At 35.0% G+C, this 16,484-nt stretch overlaps 1 protein-coding gene across 1 annotated transcript; it reads right to left on the bottom strand.

Moving 5' to 3' along the window:
- Positions 1-9,767: 9,767 nt before the first annotated feature.
- LOC145111761 (uncharacterized protein At5g39865-like) lies at positions 9,768-11,339 on the bottom strand. Its single transcript, XM_079048010.1, has one exon. The coding sequence runs from the start codon at positions 11,126-11,128 to the stop codon at positions 9,941-9,943; it is 1,188 nt and encodes a 395-aa protein (XP_078904136.1). The 5' UTR covers positions 11,129-11,339; the 3' UTR covers positions 9,768-9,940.
- Between the last annotated feature and the right edge of the window lie 5,145 nt (positions 11,340-16,484).

Genomic DNA, 16,484 nt, shown 5'->3' with positions numbered 1-16,484 from the left:
CCATGGCAGGCCCCGAGTCTGCTCAATGGAAAGAGGCAATGGACAGCGAGATACAGTCCATGTATGGCAATCATGTTTGGAACTTGGTTGACAATGTACCAGGTCGTAAGACAGTTGGGTGCAAATGGATCTTCAAGAAGAAGACCGACATGGATGGTAATGTATACACTTATAAGGCGCGACTGGTTGCAAAGGGCTTTTTTCAAACTCCAGGAGTTGATTATGATGAGACCTTTTCACCAGTAGCCAATATTAAGTCTATTAGGGTATTGTTAGCCATTGTTGCATTTCATGACTATGAAATATGGCAAATGGATGTCGAAACCGCTTTCCTTAATGGGAAGTTGGTTGAGGATGTTTACATGAGTCAGCCTGAGGGTTTTGTCAGTACAGAGAACCCTAATAGAGTGTGTAAGCTTGAGAAATCCATTTATGGATTAAAGCAAACACCTCGCAGATGGAATCTTTGATTTGATGAGAAAGTCAAAGAGTTTGGATTTTCGAGGAGTGAAGATGAATCTTGTGTGTATGTCAAGGCTAGTGGGAGTATAGTTAGCTTTTTGGTATTGTATGTCGATGACATACTACTCATAGGAAATGACATCCCAACCTTGCAGGAAGTGAAGTCCTGGCTTGGGAAGTGTTTTCCTATGAAAGACCTAGGAGAAGCTGCCTATATTCTAGGGATAAGGATTCTGAGAGACCGGAGTAAAAGACTAATTGGACTTAGTTAGAGTACATACTTGGATAAAGTGCTGAAGAGATTCAGCATGCAAGATTCCAAGAAATGAGAGTTACCCATCCAGAGTAACGCTAGATTGAGTAAGACTCAGAGCCCGAGTACCGAGGTTGAGATAGCAGAAATGAGTCGAGTACCTTATGCTTCAGCTGTAGGCTCGATCATGTATGCTATGACGTGTACTCGTCCTGATGTAGCCTTTTTATTTGAGCATGGTTAGCAGGTATCAGGGGAACCCTGGTAAGGCACACTGGACGGCGGTAAATAATATCCTCAAGTACCTGCGGAGGACTAAGGACTGGGTCCTTACCCTCGGTGGGAGTGATGACTTGATAGTTGTAGGGTATAGTGATGCTAGCTTCCAGACTGATAGGGATAATTTCCGCTCTCAGTCGGGCTGGGTCTTTACCTTAAACGGAGGAGCAATTTCTTGGAAAAGTTCCAAGCAGGAGACAGTGGCTGATTCAACTTGCGAATCAGAGTATATAGCGGCAAGCGAGGCAGCAAAGGAGGCAATATGGCTGAAGAACTTCATTGGAGACCTTGGAGTAGTACCAGCTATAAAGGAGCTTATGGAAATTTTCTGTGACAGTGAAAGTGCAGTTGCCTTAGCAAAGGAACCAAGGGATCACGGGAGATCCAGACACATTGACAGAAAATACCATTTCATCAGACATCGAATAGAAGAAGGACTCCTCGCGGCAAAGAGGGTATCATCGGATGAGAACCCGGCAGATCCCCTCACGAAGGGACTGGGTAGGGTTAAGCATCTCCAGCATGCAAGGAGCATAGGGCTGAATGATGATATTAGTTTTAGTAGTTACATAATTTTTGAAATTTGTAAAGTGTAATTGACATTTGATGATGAATAAAAGTTGTGTTTATTTATGAGTAAAGTGTTGCTATCTTTTGTCAATCGTTTACTATTATTTCTTTTACATGTTTTGACTTCCAGAATATTTATGTTGTGTTTTACATATTATTCAAATTATCCACAGTTGGTCATATGTTGGAAGTAGATATGAATTAAGACTGTCATGAGTTGGTTGTAGAGGTCTAAGATGTTGGACATGGCCTCAACACTCATGAGTACTCATAAGTTCTGAGTGTTGGATTCAACCCACGCTCGCTGGTATGACTTCATGGAATTTATCTCGAGTGATCGCGAGACGGTAATATCATATAAGTCTTCAAACCTAGAGATATGACTTGTTGTCTATGAGTTGGTTATACATTGATCGTGCGAAAACGCATTGGTAATTCGATGTTATAAAACGTACGTTTGTGTGTGATTTAACAAGTAGTAGAACAAGCATATTAGTCGAAGTTTATCTGTTCCTTCTTGGATTAGAAGCGATATCTGTGCCCCTCGATGATTTTGTTTTGACCTATGTACCGGGCCCGGTCAGAACTAAATTGATGTGTTCAACTAAGTTCTATGTCAAACAAATCGGAAATCGAGAAACAAACTGCTGGACAATAAGCCAGACATTGATCCATGTATTTGTCCGGCTGATATCTAGAACAGAGGATTATATGATCACTTATCTTAAATGGCGTATCATCATCTTCTCAGTTCCGAGAGACCTTGAAAAAGCTACGATTGCTTATCGGTTCCTGAAGTCATACTTGCAGTTATAGTTATTAGACTTATCCAAGTGGGAGACTGTTGGATAAGGTGTCTAAGTCCATAACTATTTCTGGTATGTACTTGACCCGACCCGGCATGGTCCATTTGGGTTGCATGGCATCATGCAATTGGATAGACTAAAATGAGAGAAATAACACTTATGGTTATTAATATATTATAAGTTCTAATATATTAATAATATTATTTAATTAGTATTGATCAAGAATTAATCTAGAATTAATTAAGTGATAAAAAAGGAGACTAATTAAATATATGGGTTGATTGTGTAAATCATCCATACTTGTATAGTGGGCTAGATGCTCCATGGATTATCTAGTTGGGCTAAGGTCTATAGGATGCTCCATGGATGCTCCATGGGAGTTACAAACCCATGGGTCATGGAAATGAAGAGCCATGTTACATTAGGGTTTACATGGTGTAACCCTAATGCAACATACTATATAAGCATACCTATAGCAACCAAAATCGGCTACACTGGTGAGACAAGAGGGCAAGGCCGATTTCAAGTGTTAGACAATTCTCTCATAGTTTATTCCAAGAGCATTTGGTGTTGTGTGAAACATTTGAGGCATCACACTTGGGGTGCTAGGCTCTCAAGGTTTTCAAGGAATCAAATCAACTACACGGTATATAATTCTAGCCATCTTTTATGATTAAAGTTCCCCATGTATGCTAGATAGGATTATGAACCTTGGAAAAAGTATTTTGCATGTATTTTAGACAAACATAGATCCAAGGTTTTATAGGGTTGTATGTACACTTAGGAGTGTTAGAATGCTCAAAACCCATCACTTGGATCATTGTTTATTTTGCAAAAGAGGTTCCTCCGTACGTTGGGCGTACATATATATACGCTTAGCGTACATGGGTGGGAATGATCGCGGACTTGAACCATGTACGCGGGGCGTACGAAGCGTACGCGGGGCATACGTGGCCAAAAGCAAAACCCTGATTTTTCGGGCACGAGCCCTATTTAAGCTCATTTATGACCTTTGGACCCTCTCTATTATCAGCCTCCACACCTCTTAACATTCCATAAACCCTAGTTTTCTTTGGAGTGTGATCTTTGAGCTTGATAATGACTTTAGAGGCCCTTTTTGGTGTGTTTTCAAGAAGAAGAAGTTAGTGAGCAAGCCTTAGACGTGGTTGAGCTTCAAGATCCTGAATCTACATCATCTTAGGAAGATTCTGGAGGTAAAAAGCTTCTACCCTTCTAATCCTTTTGATACTTAGAGTTAGGGTTTAAGCTCAATTTTGGTCCATGGATTCTCTTTTGTGAGTTTGAGCAACTCCAGAAGCTTGTAATGCTAGATCTTAGTCCCTTTGGTGTGTTAAAGGCATAAAAATGTTATCTTGATGGTTGTTATGGCACCATGCATGAGTATAGGTCCTTAAAGTGAGTCTTAAAGGACAAAATGGGATGTTGGGCACCCATAAGGCATACAAAGGCATAAAGTTGCCAACTTTATGCCTTAGGACCCCGTAAATGACCAAGATCTGAAAGTTGACGAAGTGGCTGCATGGATTAAGCACTTAATGGCTGAAAATGATTAACAGCTTAGTACGTTGGGCGTACTAAGATGTACGATGTGCGTACTCCCTGAAGACCGAGTACGCTAAGCATACTGATGTTACGTTGCGCGTACGCCCAGTGGGTTGTTGGTCAATTGTTGGACTTTGGGATTTTTGGGCCTTGGCCTGTTTAGGATAGGTGGGCCCAGTTTTTTGTTTTGGGCCTTGCGTGACATGGTTTGGGCCTTTTGGGCCATGGGGCCCGTTATTGTGGATGGGCCGAATATGGTTAGGCCCATTATGGGATAGGCGAAATGGGACATATTCTAGGAGTTGGACTTAGGGTTCTGTTTATGTCTTGAGTCTGTGACCTAATTCTAACTAGGGTAATTTGTATATATTCAATGTGAGATTGTCGGATCGGTAGCCGAGCAGTCCCTATTTACCAGCAGACTGAGGTGAGTCTTCTCACTATATCTATGGGTCGAAGGCACCAATGTCAGCCCATTACTTGACATGTGGAATGATAGTTGTATATGTGTTTGCTTGTCTGAAAGACCTCGGGGGCAACTCGAGGCACTGGTATGGAAGAACATGGGGGTAGCCCATGGCACTTGGATATCAGACCATGGGGGCAGTTCATGGCATTCCAGGGAAAAGACCATGGGGGTAGCCTATGGAAATTATATATATGTTGTGTGGAATTTTACGATTGTATATTATGTGGTATTTGGGGAATTCACTAAGCTTTTGCTTATAGTTTATATTGTGGTTTCAGGTACTTCTAGTACTAAGGGGAAGGGCCCGACTTAATGGCGCAACATTCACTCTCCACTGTTTTCCGCAGTTACTGATATTGTTACTCTGATAATCGAACATGTTTATTATGTAATGGATTTTGGAAACAACTTATGGATGTAATTTCCTTCTTGAAAATGAAAATTTTTATTTGGTTTTAGGTTGTTACAAACAATAATCCATGGGCTGCCATTGGTACCTTCGACCCACCAAACACTGGGAGGAGACTCGCCTCAATTTGCTGAAAGAAATCAGATAAATGCCCGGACTGCTGATCCGGAAAAATCCCTACACTAAATATGATCAAATAATACCCTAACTAATAATTAGGTCGTAAACCATAACCGAGAGCCCAAGTCCCTAATCCCGAATCTTAGGGTAAGAGACCATGTTACCCTTTAAGGCTAAACTCATTCAATCAAGGCCCAAACCCTCAAAATGGCCCAAAAGCATCCTAGACCTACAGCAGGTAGCCTGACCTGTACGCCCCGCGTACTCGGGTGACTTCCATCAGGCCTCATACCCAGTACGCACAACGTACTAAGAAGTACGCCCGACGTATTGGCCAGAGTCCCATTCCTTAAGTAAAGGTCTTAATTACTTAAGTAAAGGTGTTAATCCCTTAAGACCTTAACGTCCAAACCTCAGATCTAGGTCTAAATAAGGTCTTAATCAATAAAGCTGGCAACTTTACTCCTTTGCATGACTTAATGGGACCCAATACCTGTTTTTATCCATCTAAGACCTTAATATGAACACCAACTCTAGCATTCTTCATCAACACCCATCAAGATGACATTTTTATGCACTAATAACATCAGAAATGCTAAGGTCTAACATTCTAAGATCCTGGAGTAGCTCATACTCACAAGGATGACTCAAGGGACCATAATATGCCCAAAACAAGACCTAGACTAGATCTAACACATAGAGTCATCAAGATAGAAGCTTTATACCTCCAAATGCTAGCAAAATGGATGAAGACTCTAGATCTATGAGCTCCACTCCAACCAATCCTTGAACACCAAGCTCATTCTTCTTCAAAGTGAGTAAAAACACCAAAAGTTAACCACCAAGGCTCAAAAATACTTAAGAACAAGCTAAGGTTTCGTGGGGTATCTTTAGAGGGAAGGAGGCTGATGAGGGAAAGGGTCTTGAGTCCATAATTATGCTTAAATATAGTCTAAACCCTAAAAATTAGTGTTTGTGGTCTGAGCGAGTACGCCCAGCGTACTAGCTAGCATACACATGTTTCTTTTAATCGCCAAGGGGACCAACTTTGCAAACATTTTTCGTAATAAGGGTCAAAACGAGAAATACCTTGAATCGGGTGTTATACAAACACGTAACACCCAAGTGAGAGATTGTTAGAATATTTTAATGCAAAATATATAACACCTCTCAAATGAGAGATTGCATTAGAATATTCTAATGCAAAATATATAACACCTGAGTGTATTTATGTTTGTAAACTACATAAGACTATTCATCATTAAATAATATTATTAGAGTTTAATTAACACTTTAATATTTTGAGAAATGTGGTTTTTCCCCAACATGCAAAGAGACACCATTTTTTTGTACAATCTTAGAGGCTCGTTACCAAAAGTTGTTTGAAGAAATACTACAAGTTTTTTTTTTTTTTTAAGACCATCACACATCGGTTATACTTCGTTGTCAAAGTTTCACATAGAAGATGACATGATCAATGGATCAATGTAAGAACTTCTTTTCATCTTGGTGATTCAATAATATAGTTCGATGTATGGTTTATATATTATGCTCGCAACTCTCGAAGCAGCAAAATCAAACTCCTTCCTCGATTCAACAAAGTTTGCAACTCTAAAGCATTTCCAAAACATCCCATATACATTTTTCGATAGGATTATTGTATAATTTTTATTTATTCTGCTATGGTACTCTACTCATAACCCACCCATCTAGGGGTGAGCATTTGGACCGAACCGGACCGGACCGTCGCTTGGACCGGACCGGTTATGGAGAATATTGTGGACCGTGGACCGGACCGGATGAGTCATGTCCGTGTCCGTGTCCGGGTCCGGGTCCAGGTCCGGGTTTTCCGGTTCTTGGACCGGTACAACTTTAATTGCATAGATTACAAGTCGTTAAAATAAGTTTTTAGGTTTGATACGATACAACTTATAAAAATGATTATGTTTCTGCTTCATGCATAACTAATCTACCTTGATGTTATAATATTATATCTTGCAAAATTAATTTTCCAAATAAAATCAACTAACATATAAATCAAGTTCACCAAGATCCCTTTCATGTGATTTATCTATCAAACATACATAAAATTCAGAATTATAGTTTAAAATAATAGTTAAAAAGTTGAAATATTTCAGTTTTGATAGCTCAACTTTGAAAGATTGTAACTCCCTGAAAATAATACCAAAATCAACAAAATTATAGTCTAAATTTATCTACAAACTGTAAACAAAATGTTGGAAAAAACCTCAGGTCAATCCAACTTAAAACAAATGAGTTATGGTTGTTTAAAAATTTTCACAGATTACAAAATTTTAAAAAACTTGCTGAAAAGCTGAAAATTTTCAGCTTTGATAGCTCAACTTTGAAAGACTGTAACTCATTGAATATAATACCAAAATCAACAAAATTATAGTCTAAATTCATCTACAAACTGTAAATTAAACGTTGGAAAAAACCGCGTGTCAATCCGACTTAAAATGAATGAGTTATGGTTGTTTAAACATTTTCACAGATTACAAAATTTAAAAAATGTTACTGAAAAGCTGAAATTTTTCAGCTTTGATAGCTCAACTTTGAAAGACTGTAACTTATTGAATATAATACCAAAATCAACAAAATTATAGTCTAAATTCATCTACAAACTGTAAATTAAACGTTGGAAAAAACCGCGTGTCAATCCGACTTAAAATGAATGAGTTATGGTTGTTTAAACATTTTCACAGATTACAAAATTTAAAAAATGTTACTGAAAAGCTGAAATTTTTCAGCTTTGATAGCTCAACTTTGAAAGACTGTAACTCATTGAATATAATACCAAAATCAACAAAATTATAGTCTAAATTCATCTACAAACTGTAAATTAAACGTTGGAAAAAACCGCGTGTCAATCCGACTTAAAATGAATGAGTTATGGTTGTTTAAACATTTTCACAGATTACAAAATTTAAAAAATGTTACTGAAAAGCTGAAATTTTTCAGCTTTGATAGCTCAACTTTGAAAGACTGTAACTTATTGAATATAATACCAAAATCAACAAAATTATAGTCTAAATTCATCTACAAACTGTAAATTAAACGTTGGAAAAAACCGCGTGTCAATCCGACTTAAAATGAATGAGTTATGGTTGTTTAAACATTTTCACAGATTACAAAATTTAAAAAATGTTACTGAAAAGCTGAAATTTTTCAGCTTTGATAGCTCAACTTTGAAAGACTGTAACTCATTGAATATAATACCAAAATCAACAAAATTATAGTCTAAATTCATCTACAAACTGTAAATTAAACGTTGGAAAAAACCGCGTGTCAATCCGACTTAAAATGAATGAGTTATGGTTGTTTAAACATTTTCACAGATTACAAAATTTAAAAAATGTTACTGAAAAGCTGAAATTTTTCAGCTTTGATAGCTCAACTTTGAAAGACTGTAACTTATTGAATATAATACCAAAATCAACAAAATTATAGTCTAAATTCATCTACAAACTGTAAATTAAACGTTGGAAAAAACCGCGTGTCAATCCGACTTAAAATGAATGAGTTATGGTTGTTTAAACATTTTCACAGATTACAAAATTTAAAAAATGTTACTGAAAAGCTGAAATTTTTCAGCTTTGATAGCTCAACTTTGAAAGACTGTAACTCATTGAATATAATACCAAAATCAACAAAATTATAGTCTAAATTTATCTACAAACTGTAAATTAAACGTTGGAAAAAACCGCGTGTCAATCCGACTTAAAATGAATGAGTTATGGTTGTTTAAACATTTTCACAGATTACAAAATTTAAAAAATGTTACTGAAAAGCTGAAATTTTTCAGCTTTGATAGCTCAACTTTGAAAGACTGTAACTTATTGAATATAATACCAAAATCAACAAAATTATAGTCTAAATTCATCTACAAACTGTAAATTAAACGTTGGAAAAAACCGCGTGTCAATCCGACTTAAAATGAATGAGTTATGGTTGTTTAAACATTTTCACAGATTACAAAATTTAAAAAATGTTACTGAAAAGCTGAAATTTTTCAGCTTTGATAGCTCAACTTTGAAAGACTGTAACTCATTGAATATAATACCAAAATCAACAAAATTATAGTCTAAATTCATCAACAAAATTATAGTCTAAACCCGGTAAAAACCGGACCGGACCGGGAAAAAAACCGGACCGGACCGGGAAAAAAACCGGACCGGACCGGCATGGATTCCTAGAACCGAGAACCGGCCCGGGGGTCCAAAAAAACGGTCCGATCCGGTCCGGTCCGGTCCACCGGTCCAAATGCTCACCCCTACACCCATCAAGGTGTGAAACTTTGTTTTGATAACCCAAGGCAATCTCCCTCTGAGCACCAAAGGAATGATGCGGTCATTTTGGTTGTTGTAATGTCGTGGTGAGCCATGGTCACGACATGTCAGGATCTTATATCAATCATCCAACACTATTTACATATCACATAATGCTAATGGATTGGTGGTTAGCTCATGTAGAATAGCCCTCTTACATGAACAAATATATGAAGGAGCGAATGTCATAAAACACAATATATTATATGGCAATAACCGAAAAAAAACCCACTAAATTAATTTTGGGTCTATTTAAACACTCAGATAATTTCAATATATAGTGAAAACCCCTTAGTGGTTTTTTCAAACATATGCCCTACATGAACATGTATTGGTGCCCCATGTCAAAACTCATTTGTTTAAAGTGGAACATTCTATTAATTGCCAAAAGCTTTTCGGCGACATTAAAAAAAGCCATTTTAGAGTTTAGAAATCCATAGATTGTTGTATGCTAAATGACAGAAACAAAATGGTCTTAAAACAACAATGGGAATAAATAGATATTAATCTTCTTATTACCTGAAGATGAACAAGTTTCAAAGAGCTTAAATACCAATTACACCACCAATGATTTCATCATCGTCATCCAGAACGACTACTAACGATTACTATAAGAAACTTAGTATGTACGTGTGATTGTGATTGTGATTAATCAATCAATCAAGAACAACAAATTGCACACCTGATCAATCCATTTTCGTTGCAATTAGGGCACCTAATCGATCTCCCTTCTTCTTCCTCAAAAACCTTCCTGCTGCCATTGCAATTTGGGCATGGCAGAAATCTTGCATCCCCACAATTATCGCAAACAAACCCAGGATCAATAATAGGAAAACCCTTCATAAACTTAAACAAACTTCCTTCCTCGTGAAGCCGTTTGATCTCATCTGCACCACCGATATGTTTACCCTTGATGAACAGTTGTGGCAGAGTGAATCCTTTACCTTCAAAAACACCTTGTAGTTCCTCTTTGTAAGCGGAATCCATTGAAATGTCCCTTTCATCGATGAAAACTCGAAACCCTTTTAAAATCATTCGAATCTCACAGCAATCTTCGTAAGTTTTTCGGATTCCTCTCAAACTTGTGTAGTACAATACGATTCTATCTTCACAACCAGATAGAACACAACCCCCTTTTGTATCGGTGATTTCTGTAACGGGATGACTTGCTAATTTCGATTCTTTGCAACCAAGAACTCTAGAAGACAATGCTTTGTTGTAACTAGAAACCAAATTGGAATCCATTTTCGATAGCAGTGATTCTTCAGATAAATGCTTCCACAAAGGCTTAGGCTCCGAATGCTCCACCAATTCGTACGGACCACCTAACCCGAAAGAAACATAGGTTTTTTCCTTCGATACGTTACTTAATTTTCCAAAGTAAGAATTGGGTTGCTTCGGATTATCGTTAATCATATCAAATTCATCATCTAAACCTTCCATGAGCTCCCAGGTGTTAATCACGGAGTCTGGAGACGAAGCCGGGTGTTCTTCTAGGGTTCTATTATTGTCGGTGGTGGTGGTGGTGGTGTTGTTGTCGATGAGGATGAGGGAGCCGTATGTGGTGGAAGTGAGGGAGACGAAGTGATTTGAATCGCCTTTTCGGAGGGGAGGATGATGGATTAGAGGAGTGGGTAGAGACATGGTTCGCGAAACAGGGGTTTGTGTTGAAGATGAGTTGTAATAGTGATCTGAGAATGGGGAATAGAAATGGTGAGGGGAAGGTGAAGAGGTGGAGGAATTTGACGGTGGGTGTTGGTGATCGGCGAATGCGGAGGCGGCGGTGGTGGTGATGGTGGTGGTGGTGAAGTGAAATGGTGGAGAAGAACGAGAAGCAGAGCAACCCATTTAAATCAAAGAAATTCAACTGATTGGGATTGTGTTGTGTATATGTTAAATTCGGATATGTCGGAAGGAAACGAGAGATGAGCAGGTGAGAATGGAGCTTACAGAGGATTGAAGCTATGGTGGATTGGGGGATGAAGATGATGAAAAGAGAGAGAATAGATGAGTAATGAGAATTTAATGGAGGGTTGTTAGTTAGAAGAAGCCATTGACTTAGCTTGCATTTTGGGCTAATATAAAACAGATAATAATTATGTAACATAAATCAATACTTTGCAACAATATTTAAATAATGCACAATAAATATCGAATTGTTTTAAAAATAAAATAAAATAAATAATGCACAATAAATATCGCATTGTTTTAAAAATAAAATAAATTAATATAAAGTTATAAACTGTCAAAAAGTACCAAAACAAACGAGAAATAACAAGTTATATAAGAAGATGTTTCTAACAAGGTGAATCCCTGATATATACTAACTTGCGGTTTCTATAAAAACGAAAAAAAAAAAAAAAAAAACATAAATTTACCAACACAAAATATCTATTTCACTTCAAATAAAAACAACTAAAATTATGAAGACGTTGTAATAATGTTACCTCTGTAGCTTACAAACTTATGAGCCCACACCTATCAACTCCTAGTTTTTCTTTTTGTTTTTTAAAACGATTAGCTTATATATTTTTAATTTATTCCAAGATATACATTTTTGTCATAATATATTAAAACAAAGAAATACAAAAATCAATTATCCTTTTATTTTTTCTTCATATTCATCCTCTTATTTACTTAAAATTATGAATTGTCATATTTAATTTAATTAATAAATACTTAAGACACTTATAGCAATCTAAAATAAGTAGGAGGATGGATATAAAAAAGGAGGTTATTTAATATTCATATTTTTCTTTCTATCCATTTTAGATTGCAACAACTGTCTTAAATATTTATTAACTTAATTAAATATGATATTTGTCATAATTTTAAATGAATAAGAGAATGAGTAGGAAAAAAAATATAAAGGTATTTGATTGCTCTAAAACAAAAGACTATTTGGTTTAAAAGAAAAATATAGTAAATGACAACCATTAATATTTTATTTTTTGTTTAAATTAATTAATTTTTAATAATATCTTATTAACAAACATTTTTTTTTGGTTTATTACACCGTCGACTTTGCCTTTTTATTAGGGATAACACATTTTCTGCCTATATAGACTCCACATCCTCGGTTATGTCCATACAGTCAATGGTAATAGAACCAAAAAAACGTTTGTTGGTTAGTTGGATACAATTAGAAGTTTAGTGACTTAGGTGATGTATGTTTTTAAGAGGTAAATGTATCTACTTTGCAAATCATATTTGTAGACATATGTAGAAGAAATGGTGCACCAAACGTATGCAGACTGCAAAAACAAGATTGTTTGTTTTTATGGTATGCAAACTGTTAAAATAAACTGAAATATAAATAAATTAGTTTTTTTTAACTTAAAAAGGTACTTCAACACTGAATTTTATATAATTCTAGTTTTACAGCACTGAAATATAATTCATACATTCACAATAACATTTTTTATATTATTCATTCCATATAATTCGAAACGACATATTGGGTTATTCGTATTGAGTGAAGAACACATCGCTCAAAACGTTTTTCCTTATAAAATTATGAAACGTGAAACATACAATGGTGACGGTCCTTTGTGTAACCAATAGATATGATGTCATCCTCTTCAATATAGGGATGTGGTTGAATTTCCGAAGAAAAACATTATATTTTATAATTACAAAAAAAAACCACATTAATTTGTGTTTATTATAATCTTCACATAAAAATCTTATTGAAAATAATCTTAAAAAATTAATTCAACGCTTTCAGAAAAAAAAAGATATTTTAATTTGCACAAAGTTAATATAATTATTTTTGGTAAATTGACCTATAACATATGATTTTATTATATTTACACAAATTATAGGATAAATAAATGTTTAATTTGTGAACGTCATTTAACCGATTCTGTTTACGATGCTTTATATTTGGATATCAAACAATAAATAATTTTTATATAAAAATCAACTAAAATATTGTCGATCAAAAAATAGAAAAAAGAAAAAAAAATGAAGGATCCTTAATTATATATAAAATAATTTAATATTTAGTTATTGGCTAGAAGATGTCTACAAGAAATGTCTTTACACTTGTAGATTTTGGTCCATGTCTTTTTGGAGAAGAGGATGCACAAACATTTGTACGTATGCGGTTTTCTAAAAAACAAACAGCCTCCAAGAATGCACGGGCGTAAATGTATTCTCACCTACAGACACAAGTACTTAAAAGAAAAAACAAACAAACAAACATATTTATGTCATTTTCCATTTAAACAAATAGTTGATCATAAAAAGACCACATATTTATCATCAATAAACTTTTACTAGTTTGTAACTAACATCGGATTGAAAGTAACACATATGCACACATATATGTACACAACATACAAACTCATAACCTTCAGATTATCATGCCAAAGTTTTACTCAATAGATTTTTTTTAATTAACTTCAGTATTGCGGTTATTGAACTTAGTGATAGACACTAACAAGAAATTAAAGTTTTGTATATGTACAAATTTCACATTAAACAGGTTATGAGGTATTCTGGATATCGAAGTTAGTAATATACAAATGGACATATATATATATATATATATATATATATATATATATATATATATATATATATGTCCATTTGTATATTACTAACTTCGATATCCAGAATACCTCATAACCTGTTTAATGTGAAATTTGTACATATACAAAACTTTAATTTCTTGTTAGTGTCTATCACTAAGTTCAATAACCGCAATACTGAAGTTAATATGGTTGTGTGAAAGCTTTTACGCCACAGATGTGCTTCAAAATGCATTTTTTGCCATATTTCTCCCTTACAAACCTTAAAAGTTTGCCTATGTTTACAAAGTTTTTGGGTGCCAACAATGTCTTCAAATTGTTCATGGTATGGTGTATTTCATACCTTTCATCTTTCTACGTCACTAACTTGTATCATACATGTTTTTTATATCTTAAAGCCTAATTTCACCTAAGTGTCTATCAAAAACTTTGATACTTACAATATCGATGGTTAATAAAAAATATATATTCAAATGAGTAAAACTTTGTCATGGTAATCAAGGTTTTAAGTCTAAATATTATGTGCATATGTTTGTTCGGTTCATTTTGAATCTTATGCTGTCTTAAAGCTAGAAAAAAAAATTCATGATAAATATGTAATACTTTATGGCCAAATGGTTATTTAATTGTAAAAGGTTATAAAATGGAAACCAATAAGGCAATACCTCTTTATATGATCTTTAAGTCACTAAACTTTTAATTGTATCCAACTGATCGTCTTTTTTGTTCTATTATACCATTGACTACGTGAACATAACTGGTGACGTGGAGTCCATGTAGGCAGGGAATGTGTTATACATACGAGCAAGGGCTTTTCCCTGTAGCGATATGTACTTCCAACGTACTTGTCTAACTAATTGCTCTGTTAGCTTGATGAAGAGCTTTTCAAGTGGGCTGATTTTAGGTCTAAAATTATAAACTGGGATATTTGGTGTTTTGGTTTAATTTTAGAGTGGTTTTGAATTGCGTGTTTAGGCATCTTTAACCTATCTTCAACCCAAGAATATAAGTAATTTTTGCACCAAGTTATATAAATTTTATAATATCACAATACTAAATGTTATGAATGTTACACAAAACTTTTTGTGCCAATAGTATAACACCAAATATGATGTTATACTATTTTAGCAAACGAAATATAATGTTACTGGTGAGATTTAGGTAAACAAACAAAATTAAAACCCTTAAGTTTGCATGCAACCTAAATATGATCTATGTTTTCTCTGTTGTACCTATAACTAAGGACATCAAAAGAAATCTGGAAACCCTTGGGTATTTTCCGAAATTAAAATGAGAGGGTTTTAGGATTACATATCTTTTAGTTGTTATAACAAACAACTAGAATTCTTCTTTGTTGATCTCTTGGAAGCAAGCACCACAAGTGTCGTGCCTGTAATGGAATCACACCCAAGCTAGCAAGAGGATAATATAAGAGAGAGGAGAGGGGAAGCAAGATTTTATCCAAGCCTTGGGAAGAGAATGAGTGGCCGAAATATGGGACCTAAGGGTTCCTTATATAGTTAAGGAAATTTGGTGTCAAAGCTAGGGTTTAAGAGATATGCCCTAGATCCCTTTGCTTGGTGACCAAGCAACCCAATCCCTTTACCTAAGGGCCTTGGACGAAAACTTTTAGGATAATACAAATAATCTAAAAATTAATTTCAATTACTTTCTGATTAATTATTAATTAAATAATATGATTTCTAATTAATATATTATTTTCATAACACATTAATAAACCATTTATTTAATTTATTAGTCCCATAATAAATTAATCTCTCTCTCTAAAAATCATCATGTCCAATTTCTAGGTTTAAGGGCTCCCCAAAAGGATTGTGCTACTATCAATTCAAGTATATACCAATTTTAGTTATGGGCTTAGACACCTAATCCAACAGTTAGATTATTTATTAGTACAAATAGGTTATTTAATTTTAAACTTATTCATTTTCAATTTATTATTTGTATAATAATAATCTATATTTTATATTTTTATTTATGTTATTTGTTAGATTTTTGGGTCTTTAGAATATTAATATTTATTTGGAAAAATTTTAGGATCGTGATTGCAATCATTTTCCAAAATCTGTGATTTCGACCCTTATGCATGATATATCATGAAATTTGATTTGGGATAATCCAAGAGAATCAATTTAGAAGTCATACCACTTCTAAATTCGAAACACAGAATAATACCTTGTTGTTTTGTGTTCTTGAGGAGATAGAGAGAATCAATATGATTTTTTAGAGTATGAGTGATCAACCCGATTTAGGAACACTTATCATCTTTATATAGATGTAAGAAATCGGTTATAAGTTGGTTAATGGAGGTTACATGCACTTTGGTGCCAAAAGGTTTACGTATAAGACATAACTACTTTATGACATCATCATGATGTCACACCGTATTTTGGTGGGAAATGCATGGTTCGAGTCCCTCCTGAGAAATCAGTTTAGGTTTTGGGGCACTGCCCCTTGACCTCGCCCGCTGACCGATCAGCAAAACCACCGCCAAGGGCTCTGTCCCTTGGAACCCCATATCCAAGGGCACTGCCACTAGAGTTCACATTTATCACCCCGAGTGTGCCCCACGCACCTCCATACTCGGTGGGTAAATAAAACTCAACCTATCTCAATATTAATAACAACTACACTAAAACATGTTGATA

This window comes from Lactuca virosa, chromosome 5, assembly GCF_052849685.1.
Source record: "Lactuca virosa cultivar CGN04683 chromosome 5, Lactuca_virosa_CGN04683_v6, whole genome shotgun sequence".
Classification (NCBI taxonomy): domain Eukaryota; kingdom Viridiplantae; phylum Streptophyta; class Magnoliopsida; order Asterales; family Asteraceae; genus Lactuca; species Lactuca virosa.
This window is presented reverse-complemented; position numbering and strand designations above follow the sequence as displayed.

What these genes read in the sequence shown, in the direction of transcription:
- LOC145111761 (XM_079048010.1), bottom strand. Translation starts at nt 11,128, where the DNA reads ATGGGTTGCTCTGCTTCTCGTTCTTCTCCACCATTTCACTTCACCACC.